This window comes from Hyla sarda, chromosome 4 (assembly GCF_029499605.1).
Source record: "Hyla sarda isolate aHylSar1 chromosome 4, aHylSar1.hap1, whole genome shotgun sequence".
NCBI lineage: Eukaryota > Metazoa > Chordata > Amphibia > Anura > Hylidae > Hyla > Hyla sarda.
This window is the reverse complement of record NC_079192.1, coordinates 68,333,498-68,350,234: the sequence shown is the minus strand read 5'-3', so window position 1 is coordinate 68,350,234 and position 16,737 is coordinate 68,333,498. Positions and strand designations below refer to the sequence as shown.

Sequence of the window (16,737 nt, the reverse complement as noted above, 5' to 3'; positions counted from 1 at the left end):
GGATCCTCTGTGTCAGCGAGGGATTGGCGTGGACCGTGCTAGTGGACCGGTTCTAAGAGGCTACTGGTGTTCACCAGAGCCCGCCGCAAAGCGGGATGGTCTTGCTGCGGCAGTAGCAACCAGGTCGTATCCACTAGCAACGGCTCAACCTCGCTGACTGCTGAGAAGGCGTGGGACAGAAGGACTAGGCAGAGGCAAGGTCAGACGTAGCAGAAGGTCGGGGCAGGCGGCAAGGTTCGTAGTCAAGATGGATAGCAGAAGTTCATTTAACACAGGTTTTGGACACACTAAACGCTTTCACTGGCACAAGGCAACAAGATCCGGCAAGGGAGTGCAGGGGCAGTGAGCAGATATAGTCTGGGAGCAGGTGGAAGCCAATTAAGCTAATTGGGCAAGGCACCAATCATTGGTGCACTGGCCCTTTAAGTCTCAGAGAGCTGGCGCGCGCGCGCCCTAGAGAGCGGAGCCGCGCGCGCCAGCACATGACAGCAGGAGACCGGGACGGGTAAGTGACCTGGGATGCGATTCGCGAGCGGGCGCGTCCCGCTGTGCGAATCGCATCCCCGACGGCCATGACAGTGCAGCGCTCCCGGTCAGCGGGACCGACCGGGGCGCTGCAGGGAGAGAGACGCCGTGAGCGCTCCGGGGAGGAGCGGGGACCCGGAGCGCTTGGCGTAACAGTACCCCCCCCCCCCTTAGGTCTCCCCTTTTCTTTGTCCGGTAACTGCCTCCCCTGGGATGAGGACACCGGGAAAGGATGAAGGGTTTCCTCAACGGCAGGCAGTACAGCAGGAGTGGGAATGGGGAGGGAGGGCAGAGGGCGAAGCCTACCACGGGGCAGTGTGTCACCAGGACGGGGGCCATGAGGAGCACTGAGGCTTGCCTGACGGGACTGGGAGGGGGGGAGAGGTACTTCCTATGGCAGGCAGAGTCCCAGTTCTTGATCTCCCCGGTGGTCCAATCAAGGGTGGGAGAATGAAGCCGGAGCCATGGCAGACCGAGGAGGACCTCAGAGGTACAGTTGGGGAGGACGAAGAGCTCAATCACTTCGCGATGGGGTCCAATACACATCAGGAGGGGTTCTGTGCGGTAACGCCCGGGCAATCCAATCTGACTCCGTTGACCGCGGAAATGTAGAGCGGCTTGACGAGACGGGTCACCGGGATGCGGAATTTATTCACCAGAGAATCCAGAATAAAATTCCCAGAGGCACCAGAGTCCAAGCAGGCCACGGCTGAGAGGGAGGAGTTGGCTGAAGGAGAAATCCGCACGGGCACCATGAGACGTGGAGAAGCAGACTTAGAACCAAGAGACGCCACACCCACGTGAGCTGGGTGCGTGCGTGCATTTCCCAGACGTGGAGGACGAATAGGGCAATCCACCAGGAAATGCTCGGTACTGGCACAGTACAGACAAAGATTTTCTTCCCTACGGCGATTCCTCTCTTCCTGGGTCAGGCGAGACCGATCCACTTGCATGGCCTCCTCGGCGGGAGGCCCAGGCGTAGGTTGCAACGGAGACTGTGGGAGAGGTGCCCAGAGATCTAAGTCTTTTTCCTGGCGGAGCTCTTGATGTCTCTCAGAAAAGCGCATGTCAATGCGGGTGGCCAAATCGATAAGTTCATGCAGGTTGGCAGGAATCTCTCGTGCGGCCAGCACATCCTTGATGCGACTGGATAGGCCTTTTTTAAAGGTCGCGCAGAGAGCCTCATTATTCCATGATAATTCAGAAGCAAGAGTACGAAATTGGATGGCGTACTCGCCCACTGAAGAATTACCCTGGACCAGGTTCAGCAGGGCAGTCTCGGCAGAAGAAGCTCGGGCTGGTTCCTCGAAGACACTCCGGACTTCAGCGAAGAAGGACTGGACTGTGGCAGGATCATTGCGGTCCCAGAGCGGTGTGGCCCAAGACAAGGCCTTTCCTGAAAGAAGGCTTACTACGAACGCCACCTTAGACCGTTCTGTAGGAAACAAGTCCGACAACATCTCCATATGCAGGGAACACTGAGACAGAAATCCACAGCAGAGTCTAGAGTCCCCATCAAATTTGTCCGGCAGGGACAAGCGGAGGCTAGGAGCGGCCACTCGCTGCGGAGGGGTGCAGGAGCTGGCGGAGGAGATGGTTGCTGCTGTACCAGAGGCAGAAGTTGCTGTAACATGGCGGTCAACTGCGACAGCTGCTGTCCTTGTTGGGCAATCTGCTGCGATTGCTGAGCGACCACCGTGGGAAGGTCAGCGAGACTTGGCAGCGGCACCTCAGCGGGATCCATGGCCGGATCTACTGTCACGATTCGGCTACAGGTAGTGGATCCTCTGTGTCAGCGAGGGATTGGCGTGGACCGTGCTAGTGGACCGGTTCTAAGAGGCTACTGGTGTTCACCAGAGCCCGCCGCAAAGCGGGATGGTCTTGCTGCGGCAGTAGCAACCAGGTCGTATCCACTAGCAACGGCTCAACCTCGCTGACTGCTGAGAAGGCGTGGGACAGAAGGACTAGGCAGAGGCAAGGTCAGACGTAGCAGAAGGTCGGGGCAGGCGGCAAGGTTCGTAGTCAAGATGGATAGCAGAAGTTCAGGTAACACAGGCTTTGGACACACTAAACGCTTTCACTGGCACAAGGCAACAAGATCCGGCAAGGGAGTGCAGGGGCAGTGAGCAGATATAGTCTGGGAGCAGGTGGAAGCCAATTAAGCTAATTGGGCCAGGCACCAATCATTGGTGCACTGGCCCTTTAAGTCTCAGAGAGCTGGCGCGTGCGCGCCCTAGAGAGCGGAGCCGCGCGCGCCAGCACATGACAGCAGGAGACCGGGACGGGTAAGTGACCTGGGATGCGATTCGCGAGCGGGCGCGTCCCGCTGTGCGAATCGCATCCCCGACGGCCATGACAGTGCAGCGCTCCCGGTCAGCGGGACCGACCGGGGCGCTGCAGGGAGAGAGACGCCGTGAGCGCTCCGGGGAGGAGCGGGGACTCGGAGCGCTAGGCGTAACACAAACATACTGGGAAATGTTCTAAATCAAGTATACTGCTTGTAGACAGTAGATACTCAAAAATGCACCTACTGTATTTTTGTAGTGACCACACAAAGTTTTGGCAGTAGCTGTTGCTTTGCTGAAATGATCTTCTAGTGCCAGGTAGGTGGCTCCTTCTGATGGAATAGATTCTCCATTCTATGACTAACTGTATTAATTATTGAAGAAGAAGCATCAGAGCGGAATGGTTTTGGGTTCCATTACAAATAGCTTATCCTGATTAACTCTTGTTATAACAGAAGATATATTGGAGTGATTTGGTATAGCATATGATTCTACTGTCTGCATAAAGCCATAATAAAGCTCTCATACATGGGCACTGGGCCTCTACGGTTCATATCCGACATAGATAAAATCATGGCATACCCTATAAGATGCTATACACAAAAAGTCATTCTCCCTAAAAGCTTTACTTAACCTCTATCCCACAGTTAAACTATAACATATTCTAATGGATATTCTAGTGATATGAGAAATTGAAGGGGTACAACAGCATTTAAAAACATTTCTGAACTCTGGGACTCCCCAATGCCCCCCCAATCTCCAGACCCAAACCTCCCTCATTGCATGTGCGAGCGGTGGTGTACTCATGTGCTCCACACATACTCTATGGGAGCACTGGAGACACACAGAGAAAGCATGGAATGTATAGAGGACATGCTGACCACGGGCTCCATACAGCCAGAAGATTTGTTCTGGACCATTTTGGAGACCCCCCTGATATCACTTATTCTCTCTTATATGTGGATATGTTTTTAAAAGGTGGAGTACTCCTTTAATCCATAATTATGGATATTCCCATGATCTCAAGATGATAAGTCTCTCATCAGAACAGAGCAGCAGTCACACATGCACACAACTGCTCAATTTATTCTTTATGGCACCTGCTGGAGATAGGGGAGTACCGCACTTAGCTATAAAGTCAATCGGCATGCCGCAGGTACATTGCTGTGTCCCAGTGATCTGGTGAATATAATCCCGCTAGTAAGGGACCCATGACTATTTTTACTCAGGAGTAGTGATGAGCGGTATAGGCCATATTCAAATTCGTGATTTTTCGCGAATATTCGTCCTATATTCGCGAATTCTCATATCCGTTCACTTTTTTTTTCATGTGAAATTCGTAATATAATTAGCAAAATGCGCATGCGCGATGATATCTTTCAACTAACCTCTGACAACTGTATTTGCATCCTTCTCATTGGCCTACAAGCTAAAAGAAGGGAGGGATCAGTGTCCTCTGGAAGTGCCGATATTTACATAATGTTCGCATAAAATTTGCATTCGCATATTCGCCTTCTTTGGACCACAAGCTGGAAGCAGGGAGGGATGATCATTGTGATGTGTACTGTAAAAACATTTTTAATGAATATTCGTCATAACGAATATAATTTGCGATATTCAAAATATTTGCGAAATCGCGAAGTGCCGATATTTGCGGAAAAAAAATCGCTACCCGAATATTCACGCTCAACACTACTCAGGAGCCACATTAGCCTCTCATTATTGATCACCAGTCACATGCCAATTTGACTCTTGTGACTTTCTTTTTTTCTTTCCATATGTCAGTGAACATGTTATACAATAGTCACCTGGTATGGCTATGTTCACATGATATATTTCGCCTATTCACTGCACATTTAGAAAGGGATTGGATTTGCACTTTGATACGCTACAGATCGTTCCCATTCACTGAGAGTGTTTAGGCTACCTATGTGACTACCTGACACAGTTTTCCCATTGAGTCTGTTTTGAAAGTGACCTGTTTTTTTATTATTTATTTTTTTGCAATGTGGATTTCTCATCTGTATTAGAAAAGATCTGTGCTGTGTGAACTACGTCACAGATTCCCATTAAAGTCAATTGGATGTAGACTCATAAGGAACCTGTCACCAGGTTTACCCTATGTAACTGGTGGAAATACATTATTTTGGGTTATATAAGGCTTCTTACCAGGTCTGGGAGTCTGCAATACTGCAGAAAATTAGTTTTAAAAATGTCCTGGACCGTGTGCTAATGAGCCTAAAGTAGTCACTGGGGTGCACCATTTCCAAGCAGTCATGGCATCTCAGGCTGTAATCTCTTCTACTGAGGTATGATTGACAGCCCAGGCACAGCAGACATTACCACTCTTCACTGAAATCTCACACGGGCCCAAAAGCCACTTCATGACCAGGGAGTTTGCGGCTTCTGGGCGTGTTGGAGATTTCAGTGATGATTGGTGATGTCGACCATGTCTGGCTTGTCACCTATACCTGAGAAGGTGTGATTACAGCCCAAACTGCAGTGACTACTTAGCAATGCCTCATGCCCCAATGGCTACAGAGACTCATTAGCATACGGTGCAGGACACATTTAACACTCATTTTCTGTAGAAGGGCATCCAGACCTGGTAAGAAACCTTATTTTTCCCCATATAGGCCAAATTTATCGATAAGCCTGAAACCCTAATTGTCTGGTTTTTCCCATAACAACCAATCACAGCTCAACTTTCATATCTTAATGAGCTCTTATAAAGTGAAAGCTGAGCTGTGATTGGTTGCTGTGGACAAAACCAGATAATTAGGGTTTCAGGTTGAAATATGGGCCATAATGTGTTGCCACCAGCTATTAATGCTAAAAATTGATGACAGGTTCCCTTGATCTATATATCTATAAAACTCAGTGTGTGTATGTATGTATGTATGTTCTGGTATAACTTCCAAATGACTGGAGATACACATGTTACTTAAATTAACTCACTCGGCTTCCGGTTCCGGCGCAGGTGATGGCGGCAGCATAGTGAGGAGGCTCCCGCTCCCCCACACCTTCCCCTGCTAATTGACCCGCACGTACCGGACAAAAGAGACGCCGCTGCTCCCCCCGAGCCTCGGAAAGTGCCCTGCAATGGACCGCTACCTGCAAAGGTCCGGTCCGCAACCGCCAGTAGCTCAGTCTCAGCACCAGACCTCACAGCGCGGCGATCCTAACATGGCCGCCGCTCCTGAACCAGGGTGCGCGGCCGAGAGGCACACTAGCACAGCGGCGGCATCGGGTGCAGTCGAAACTGACCTCCTTTGGATAGGGGATAAGATGTCTAGGGGCAGAGTACCCCTTTAAGTGAAGCTGAGTACTGTGTTTCATCACTGGAAGATGGCGATGCCGCTTTGAGGAGACGTATGCAAACTGCCGAATGTGAACTTGCCAGGGTGAGCGAAAAATTGGAGGACCTAGAAAATAGGTCACGGAGAAATAATTTATGCATTGTGGGAGTGAAGGAGTCGGTGACCTCAGTGGATTTACAAAACTTCTGTGAATGGGATGTACCTAAGGCCCTGGGACTATCTCAACCATGCAGAGTGGAGAGGGCCCACCGCATTGGATCAGCAGCAGAATCCTCTTCGGGGCCAGCGGCGCTGGCACACCGGCCTAGACAAGTCATCCTGCGTTTACTAGACTTTAATTATAAAGTTGACATCTTGAGGGCATACCGGCACAAGTCTCAGCCGTTGATAGTTGGTATGGTATGCGATTACAAATTTTTGAAGACTTTTCGGTGGAGGTGGCGAAACGTCGCAGAGCCTTTAGTTCCGTCTGCACCTCCCTTTACAATGCCAATTGCCGCTTTCAGCTGCAGTACCCGGCGCTCCTCACAGTGTTCCACGCTGATGGGTCTATATCAACTTATAAGACCCTGAAAGCAGCTGCTGCAGCCCTGGATCGTATCGTGACGCCCACTACCTCCCGTCGATCGAGAAGAACGACCAGCCGCTCCCGCTCAACTCATGAAGATGGACGTTCCAGATCGGCCATTAGAGATGCCCTCAGATCACCAACTCCACTGGACCGCCGCAGACGACATCGTTCACCCAGGAGTCAGAGGGACAACAATAGACGACGATCTCCAGACTGACTTCTTCTCTTTCCACAGCCATGGAAATCGGACCTCCAGGACTGTTTCCGGCACCCAGACGGATCGTCTCAGGTTTATGCTTTTTAACTGTTTCCTTTTTCCTCCTCTTTTAGTATTCTTGACCAAGACGGGGTTATTCCTGTGTTGGAAGTCATGTCATAACTTCCACCAAAAGTTTGTTCCAACATTATGCTACCAGTATGGGGACGAACTGCTTTATTATTACTGGGGATGGGGGGTGGGGCGGGGCATTGCTTGGAGTGCTGTTTCGTGGGGACTTATGCTCTCCCTGTCACCTGAAAAAAGGGAGTCACACACCCAATATATTCGAGTCCTCAGTTCTACCAGGACTCGATCGGGGACGGTTTGTTTTTTTTTAATGTTTTTTTTATGCTACAGTGTTTTTTCTATTATTTAAGGTTAATTACATGTATTGTCTTGAGGGATTGTGATTCTACTGTGTCACGTGCGGTATTCTCCCTATATTTGACATGCAAAGTTATTTCTCATCTTCATGATGACCCATTGCTGCTGCATCGCCACTCTTATCTTATCCTAGCTGGTACACCCCCACTTAATTTTCTAGTATGGTAAATTTTATTACCTGGAATGTGAAGGGCCTGCGCTCACCTCAAAAGCGCAGACTCCTGCTTCGCTACTTAAAAAAGTCCCACCCGGATATAGTCCTGTTACAAGAAACCCACTTGTCCTTTGAAGATTTTTTCAGAATGCAGCAGCAGTGGGTTGGTCAAGTGTTTGGCTCATCAGCCTTAGAGGGGAAGGCAGGTGTCATTACCTTGATACATCGGGCTTTTCAATTCACACTGTTATCCCATGAGACAGATACAGAGGGCAGGTGGTCTCACCTTCAAATTGAACACTTGGGGGAAATCTTGAGCATTTATAACATGCTCCCAATGGGGACAATAGCTCATTCTTCACGACTCTGACTGACATTGTTCAGACATGAGGGGACGCCGGGGAAAATTATGGGGGGTGATTTCATCTCAGTGCCTTACCCAAATGTAGATCGGAAGGGATTGACTCAGGTACACAGACCCATTAGATCCACTGACCGTGTGATCCCCCCCCCTGTTGGAACGCCTTGACTTACAGGACGCCTGGAGGGTCTCTCATCCAGATGGGAGGGAATTCACCCATTTCTCTCCTGCTCACCAGTATTGGTCCCGTATCGATCTGTTTTTAGTCAGCGCTGGGACAAACGCACGGGTAGAGTCTGTGAGCATTGGAGACCTGATCATATCTGACCACTCCCCGGTTCTTCTGTCCCTGACATCCACATGTCCCAGGGGCACAGACATCATATGGCATTTTCCCTCTTCCCTTACCAAGGATGAATCCTTTGTAGAATTGTTAAGGGGTTGGTGGCTGGAATTAGATAACGATAACTCCTCACATTGGGATGATCCCTTACTATATTGGGAGACAAGCAAAGTGGTCATTAGGGGTAAATTACTGTCCCACCTAAAATCACTTAAAGCCACGACATGAGCTGGTAGAACCCTTCACCAGACATACTCTGCCTTTCTTGATGCACCCTCTGATGCAAATAGAGAAGCTTGGAAGTCGGCCAGGACTCACTATGAATTGTGGTTGGACAGGCGGGAAAGGCTAACTCGCTCATATCTAGAAGTTGACCTTTTTTCGTCAGGGGAACAAGGCGGGTCGCTTGCTGGCAACCAAATCATATTCCCAAACTAAAGGACGCAGAAGGTAGGGTACACACTGATCCACATGCCATTAACCGCACCCTAGCCACATACTTCGCTGACCTTTACCAGGACTCCTCAGCAAATGCCCCTACGGAAGCAGAGTTCCTGAGAGATATCCCCTTGCCACACCTGTCAGCGGAACAGTTGGAATCCCTAAACGCCCCGGTGACAGAGGTGGAAATCCTAACAGCAATACGTAACCTACATAAATGGTAAAGCTCCAGGACCGGATGGGTACTGGGGCGAATATTATAAGGCTCTCCTGCGCCAGTTATCTCCAGTTTTACGTGACGTTTTTTCCACTTACTTGTCAACGGGCAGGGTGTCTGCAGAATCGTCTATGGCCTATATCAAAGTTCTACCCAAACCAGGTAAAGATGCTAGTGACCCCGGGTCTTATAGACCTATATCCCTGATAAATCAAGACATCAAATTATTGTCCAAAATACTGGCTGATAGACTTTCCAACTTCATGCCCAGCCTAGTGGGGATTTACCAAGTGGGTTTTATCCGGAACCATTCTGCTACTATGAACATTCGCACGGTGATGTCAGTATTGGACAGGTTACAGCACCAGCCCTCCCCGGTTGACCAACCAGCTCTTCTCGCTCTAGATGCCGAGAAGGCGTTGATAACGTCAGGTGGGACTGGTTAGGGATGGTGCTGGATCGTTTTGGTATCACTGGCCCATTTCGTGATTACATCTCAGGGACATAAAGGAAGCCCATGGCGAGAGTGCACACGCCTGGTATACTTTCAGCACCTTTTGCACTTCACAAGGGCACTAGGCAGGGGTGTCCACTCTCGCCACTATTATTCGACCTAGCTATTGAGCCACTAGCTCGATATCTAATAACCTCCACACTATACGAAGGTATTTGCATTGGATCTCACACGATTAAACTAACAATGTTTGCAGATGATATCTTGCTGTTTGTGAATGATCCGGAACACTCATTGGAGAGGGTTTTGAATTTTCTGGCCTTCTTCGGGAGTTTCTCGGGTTATAAAACCTACATTCACAAATCAGAACTGCTTCCATTGGGTCCTGCCCCTCCAAGATGGCTACCTTTAATAACTAATTTGGGAATTAAAATAGCTTCATCATCACTCACATACTTGGGCATCAGAGTGGGCAAAACCCCTGAGACTCTTTATAAACTAAACTACCCCCACCCCCCTCCCGTTAAATAAAATACTTGCGGAACTGAGAAAATGGATGAATCTACCCCTTACATTTATGGGCAGCTGCAACTTGCTCAAGATGGTGAGCTTTTCTAGACTCCTTTATCCCCTTCAAACTCTACCCCTTCTACTACGCCATTCAGATGTCACTATGTTAAATTCTGCTTTTACTAAATTTATTTGGGCAGGCAAACACCCCCATATAGCGCTGCAAAAACTCATGCTAGGCAAACTGGAGGGTGGTCTCAATTTCCCAAATCTGAGAGGTTATAACCTGGCATGTTTATTTAGGTTCGTATCTGATTGGATCCACGGGTCCTCCTTCCATGTTAACATTGACGTTGAGGGGGAATTGGCTCATCCTTGGAAGCTGTCAGCACTGCTGCATACTCCATATGCCGACTTGCCTCCAGTGGTCAAACGGTCGGCATTATTAAAAGATACGGTGATTGCATGGAAGGAGACTTGCAAGTTGTTCCGTCTCCCATTCCGGATGTCGAAACATTTCCCACTCCTGGGCCATCCTCATATTCCAGCGGGTATCCCCCGGGCACCTTGCGTCTTTGGTCAGAAAAGGGATTAAGCAAAGCGGGCGACCTCATGGACTACACAACGAAAACTTGCTTGTCACCTCAAGAACTCTTAGAAAGGTTCCCCCTGCCATCCACACACCTGTTCTCCCTCAACCAAATTCATTCCTTTTGTAAATCAAGGTTATGCATCCTTACAAATGAAGTTCCAATAAACGCTATAGACACACTAATTGGCAGTAACCCCAGCAAACTTTCCATTTCCTCCATATATCCAACATTTAAAAAAGTCCTTCTGAAAGTTGACCCTGACACCCTCTTTTCTTCCTGGCACAAATGGATTCCGGATGAGGATATTTAGGAGTGTATTTTACAGGGATGGCACAAAGTGCGTAAATGTGTTATCAACGAAAGGTGGAGAGAAACTTACTTTAAACTGGCCCATAGGGAACTGTATGGTTTTAATATACCTCCCACTCCAAATTTCCCCAACAGAATCACAGCCTGCCCGAAGTGCATGACGCCTCATAAGGATACATGGCACGGAGTCTGGACTTGCTCATTTACGCAGACTTACTGGTGCATGGTACTCGATTATATTGCTGATACATGGCATATCACTCTTCCCTTCACACCATGCTCCCTCCTGTTCCACCAATTCCGACCGCCGGAGGGAGAGCCGCATTCCCTCCCAAAAATTCCCCAATTAGTCCACATTGTTTTGCTGGTTGGGCTGCGATGTCTATTTGCCTCCTGGCTATCCTCATCGGCCCCCACACATCATATGTTGATTTCCCAATTGAAACTGTACTGCACCATTGACAGGTTAGATACAGAGCACCACAAAACGACGCGCACACAAAAGTTCTTTGACAAATGGGAACGATTTATTGTGACTACTTATTCAGCGACGGAAATAGGGGAGATGGTGAGACCGTTCAGCAACATGGTACTGCATGGGAGCTTTGGGGGATACTTTGGGGGCTTTGCGTCTTCCGGACTGAACATCTCGGGACCAGAATGTGCAGTAGTGGGCTAATCACACATAATGCTTCACCTTTGTCACCAGGAAGTTATTTTCTTTGAACTTGCATGTCACAATGGGATTCTTGCACCCTCAAATACGGATAGAACGGTTCTTCAATGTATGATTGTACAGCAGATGTTCGGTATGATGTATTATACTCTCCGCTTATGACTTTTTGATCACATCCCGACTGAGTTTATTGTTATGTATTGTTTATTTTGAAAATAAATAAAACTTGTTTTAAAAAAAAAAAATTTACTTAACCTATGGGAAATCTTCTGGTCCTGTTACTCTGGGGCTGAAGAGATTGCCCAGAGACTTTTAGGCTATGTTCACACGTTGGAATATCCGCACAGAAAATCTGCAAACTTTGGACACGGCATAACATGCTGGTGTTAGGACCGCACGCGAATGTGCTGTCTTATAGAAGGCAATGCAATCCGTGTGGGGTCCGCAGAAAGAGTGGACAGGTTCATCCTTTCTGCGGACACCGAAATCAGAAATTCTGCCGTGTGCACAGTGCAGCAGAATTAATTGAATATAGTGGTACTATGCTGATGCGGAATGCCACACAGAAATTCTGAGGTGTGAATATAGCCTTAAACATCCTTCTGACCGTTCAGCAGACAGGTGCAAAGAATAGCGTGGGGGATGGGATATGAGATCGGGATATGAAGGCAGGATATCAGAACAGGGTAGGAGGATGAGATGAGTTTGGGATGTGAGGACTGGGTATGAGGACTGGATAGGAGGTCGAGGTATGAAGACAGTGTAGGATTATAGGGTAGAAGGACTGGATAGGAGGTCGAGGTATGAGGACGGTGTAGGATCACAGGGTAGAAGGATTGGATAGGAGGTTGGGATATAAACCAGGGTATGAGGATGAGGTATGAAGTCAGGATATGAGGATGGGATATAAACAAGGGTAGGAGGATGAGGTATCAGAACAGGGTAGGAGGATGGGATATGAGGACCAGGTATGAGGACTGGATAGGAGGTCAAGGTATGAGGACAGTGTAGGATTACAGGGTAGGAGGACTGGATAGGAGGTCAAGGTATGAGGACAGTGTAGGATTACAGGGTAGGAGGTCAAGGTATGAGGACAGTGTAGGATTACAGGGTAGGAGGACTGGTTAGGAGGTCGGCATATAAACCAGGGTATGAGGACGGTGTAGGATTACAAGGTAGGAGGACTGGATAGGAGGGCGGGATATAAACCAGGGTAGGAGGACGAGGTATCAGAACAGGGTAGGAGGATGGGATATGAGGACCGGGTATAAGGACTGGATAGGAGGTTGAGGTATGAGGACAGTGTAGGATTACAGGGTAGGAGGACTGGTTAGGAGGTCGGCATATAAACCAGGGTATGAGGACAGTGTAGGATTACAAGGTAGGAGGACTGGATAGGAGGGCGGGATATAAACCAGGGTATGAGGACAAGGTATCTGAACAGGGTAGGAGGATGGGATATGAGTTTGGGATATGAGGACCGGGTATGAGGACTGGATAGGAGGACGAGGTATGAGGACAGTGTAGGATCACAGGGTAGAAGGACTGGATAGGAGGACGGGATATAAACCGGGTATGAGGACGGTGTAATATTACAGGGTAGAAGGACTGGATAGGAGGGCGGGATATAAACCAGGGTATGAGGACAAGGTATCTGAACAGGGTAGGAGGATGGGATATGAGTTTGGGATATGAGGACCGGGTATGAGGACTGGATAGGAGGTCGAGGTATGAGGACAGTGTAGGATCACAGGGTAGAAGGACTGGATAGGAGGTCGGCATATAAACCAGGGTATGAGGACAGTGTAGGATTACAGGGTAGGAGGACTGGTTAGGAGGTCGGCATATAAACCAGGGTATGAGGACGGTGTAGGATTACAAGGTAGGAGGACTGGATAGGAGGACGGGATATAAACCGGGGTATGAGGACGGTGTAGGATTACAAGGTAGGAGGACTGGATAGGAGGACAGGATATAAACCGGGGTATGAGGACGGTGTAGGATTACAAGGTAGGAGGACTGGATAGGAGGACGGGATATAAACCAGGGTATGAGGACAAGGTATCAGAACAGGGTAGGAGAATGGGATATGAGTTTGGGATAGGAGGACCGGGTATGAGGACTGGATAGGAGGTCGAGGTATGAGGACAGTGTAGGATCACAGGGTAGAAGGACTGGATAGGAGGTCGGGATATAAACCAGGGTATGAGGACGGTGTAGGATTACAAGGTAGGAGGACGGGATATAAACCAGGGTATGAGGACGGTGTAGGATTACAAGGTAGGAGGACGGGATATAAACCAGGGTATGAGGACAAGGTATCAGAACAGGGTAGGAGGATGGGATATGAGTTTGGGATATGAGGACCGGGTATGAGGACTGGATAGGAGGACGAGGTATGAGGATCGTGTAGGATCACAGGGTAGAAGGACTGGATAGGAGTTCGGGATATAAACCAGGGTATGACGAGGACGAGGTATGAAGTCAGGATATGAGGATGGGATATAAACCAGGGTATGAGGACGAGGTATGAAGTCAGGATATGAGGATGGGATATGGGGACGTAAGCGTTGTAGTTTTTCCTCTCCCATAAGGTTTAGGTAGAAAGACTTGGCAACGCTAGTGCAAAATATACATCAAACGTTACAGCAGTGTTTTGCAAGCAGTGCGCCTCCAGCTGTTGCAAAGACTAAAACTTCCAGCACGCTGCTTGGGAAACACTGGGTTACAGTGTGAAGATACCCAAAGATCAATAACTACTGACTTTCAGCAATAATTAAAAAAAAAAGATACATGATACGAGTCATCCGTAAGCCTATAATGACAATAACACTTGATCCCTGATAACGCAGCCATGACCCGGATGACCCGCTGCTCTGCTTCCTATCTCTCACTAGGACACATGATTGCAGACTCTGGGCGGGAGCGGGAGGTGTACAGGCGGGATCTGTCACTTATCCCAGGAGCGCGCTGTCAAAGAAGTAAAGGGGCGTGCCTCGGTCAGACAACAATTTCCGCACACGCCTATAAAGGGGAGTGGCCACGTGGTCAATACAAAGCCGCAAGAAGGGAGCTTTTACTCATCATGGGCGTGGCATATGCAGATAACAGTCGTGTTCATTGGCTACCACAATTGTGGGCGTGGCGTATAGTTGCGCGGGGCGTGGCTAGAATGTCGCACAGCACGGCTGTGGTGTCCGGACAGTCACTCGCGCTATGGCCGGCCTGGCTGTCTCTATAGCCGGCTTGCTGACGTTCCTTTTCCTGCCGGAGGTGTGCGCCTTACAGAACGGCTCTTCCCAGCCCCAGGAGCTGCCGCTGATCTTGGGCTTTAGGCTGGAGGGCACTGACCGGGATTCGGAGCTGTCGGAGGCCGGGGAGCTGGAGGTGAGGGAGGGCAGTCGGCTTCATCTCCGCTTCTATGGACTGTACATGCGGCCCGATAGCGATCACCTGATCGCCTTCACCGAGGCATCCGTAGGCTCCGGGCAGGACAACCAGAGCTGCCTGCACGAAACCCGGGATCTGGTGCGGGACCCTGCCGGGCTCAATGTGACTGACGAGGCCGATGGCACTACGGCCCTGCTCAGTCTGCAGGTCCTGACGCTGCGGAAGAGAGAGAGCTCCCGGCTCTACGTTCTGTGTACCCGCCGGGGCCCCGGCTTGCCTTGGACTTTCCACCCAGGACCGGACGGGCGGCTGCGGGTCTTGGAGGAGCACAAGCCGTTCCTGCCCGTGTGGCTGCAGGGGATCATCATCGTGGTGCTGCTCGCCCTGTCCGGCATCTTCAGCGGCCTCAACCTGGGGCTGATGGCTCTGGACCCCATGGAGCTGCGGGTGGTGCAGCGCTGCGGGTCCGAGCGGGAGAGGAGGTACGCGGCCAAGATCGAGCCGGTGCGCCGGAAAGGAAACTACCTGCTGTGCTCCCTCCTGCTCGGGAACGTGCTGGTCAACACCACGCTGACCACCCTGCTGGACGAGCTCATCGGCTCCGGCCTCTGGGCTGTGGCCGCCTCCACCATGGGCATCGTGGTGCTGGGAGAGATCTTACCCCAGTCCCTGTGCTCCCGGCACGGCCTGGCTGTGGGCGCCAACACGCTGTGGCTCACCCGCATCTTCATGGTGCTCACCTTCCCGCTGGCCTATCCGGTCAGCCGCCTGCTGGACTGCGTCCTCGGCCAGGAGATCGGGACCGTGTACAACCGGGAGAAGCTGCTGGAGATGCTCAAGGTAAGGACTGCTGGGACCTGTAGTTCTTCTGTGTCTCCTGGATAGGGGTTAGCTTCTCGGTGTAGTGATGTGAACTACAACTCCCAGCATGCCCTTGTAGCCTTCAGATTCTAGTATATTATGATGAACTACAACTTCGAGAGTTGTAGTTTCACAACAGCTGGCAAGACACTGCTTAGAAACAAATAGTGTAGTACAGTGTCTCTCAACCAGGGTGCCTCCAGCTGTTGCAAAACTACAACTCCCAGCATGCCCTTGTAAATCAAAGGCTGTCAGGGCATGCTGAGAGTTGTAGTTTCACAACAGCTACCAAGACACTGCTTAGAGACCAATAGTGTAGTACAGTGTTTCTCAACCAGGGTACCTCCAGCTGTTGCAAAACTACAACTCCCAGCATGCCCTGACAGCCTTCTGATTTTAGTATATTATGAAGCACTACAACTTCTAGCACCTGCGGCTGTCCAGGCATACTGGGAGTTGTAGTTTTGCAACAGCTGGAGGCACCCTGGTTGAGAGACACTGTACTACACTATTTGTTTCTAAGCAGTGTCTTGCCAACTGTTGTGAAACTACAACTCCCAGCATGCCCTGACAGCCTTCTGATTTTAGTATATTATGAAGCTCTACAACTTCTAGCACCTGCGGCTGTCAGGGCATGCTGAGAGTTGTAGTTTCACAACAGCTGGCAAGACACTGCTTAGAAACAAATAGTGTAGTACAGTGTCTCTCAACCAGGGTACCTCCAGCTGTTGCAAAACTACAACTCCCAGCATGCCCTTGTAAATCAAATGCTGTCAGGGCATTCTTGAGACTTGTAGTTTTACAACAGCTACCAAGACACTGCTTAGAGACCAATAGTGTAGTAGAGTGTTTCCCAACCAGGGTGCCTCCAGCTGTTGCAAAACTACAACTCCCAGCATGTCCGGACAGCCTTCGGCTGTCCGGGCATGCTGGGAGTTGTAGTTTTGCAACAGCTGGAGGCACCCTGGTTGGGTGTCATTGCTCTAAACTCACTGACAACAACCAAAACACTACTCACCCGTCCAATGTCCACTTACAAGTCCTGGAGATTATCTCTGATAACGCTCCTCTCAATTAACTTTAT

The 16,737-nt window shown here is 49.8% G+C and overlaps 1 protein-coding gene across 1 annotated transcript in view; it reads left to right on the top strand.

Moving 5' to 3' along the window:
• The first annotated feature begins 14,501 nt into the window (after positions 1-14,501).
• The window catches only part of CNNM4 (cyclin and CBS domain divalent metal cation transport mediator 4), a 59,768-nt gene continuing 57,532 nt past the window's right edge, over positions 14,502-16,737 (top strand). The window contains exon 1 of the mRNA XM_056571343.1: positions 14,502-15,632. Within this exon, the coding sequence (XP_056427318.1) occupies positions 14,619-15,632 (1,014 nt within the window). The 5' untranslated portion in view covers positions 14,502-14,618. The remainder of the gene's footprint in view (positions 15,633-16,737) is intronic.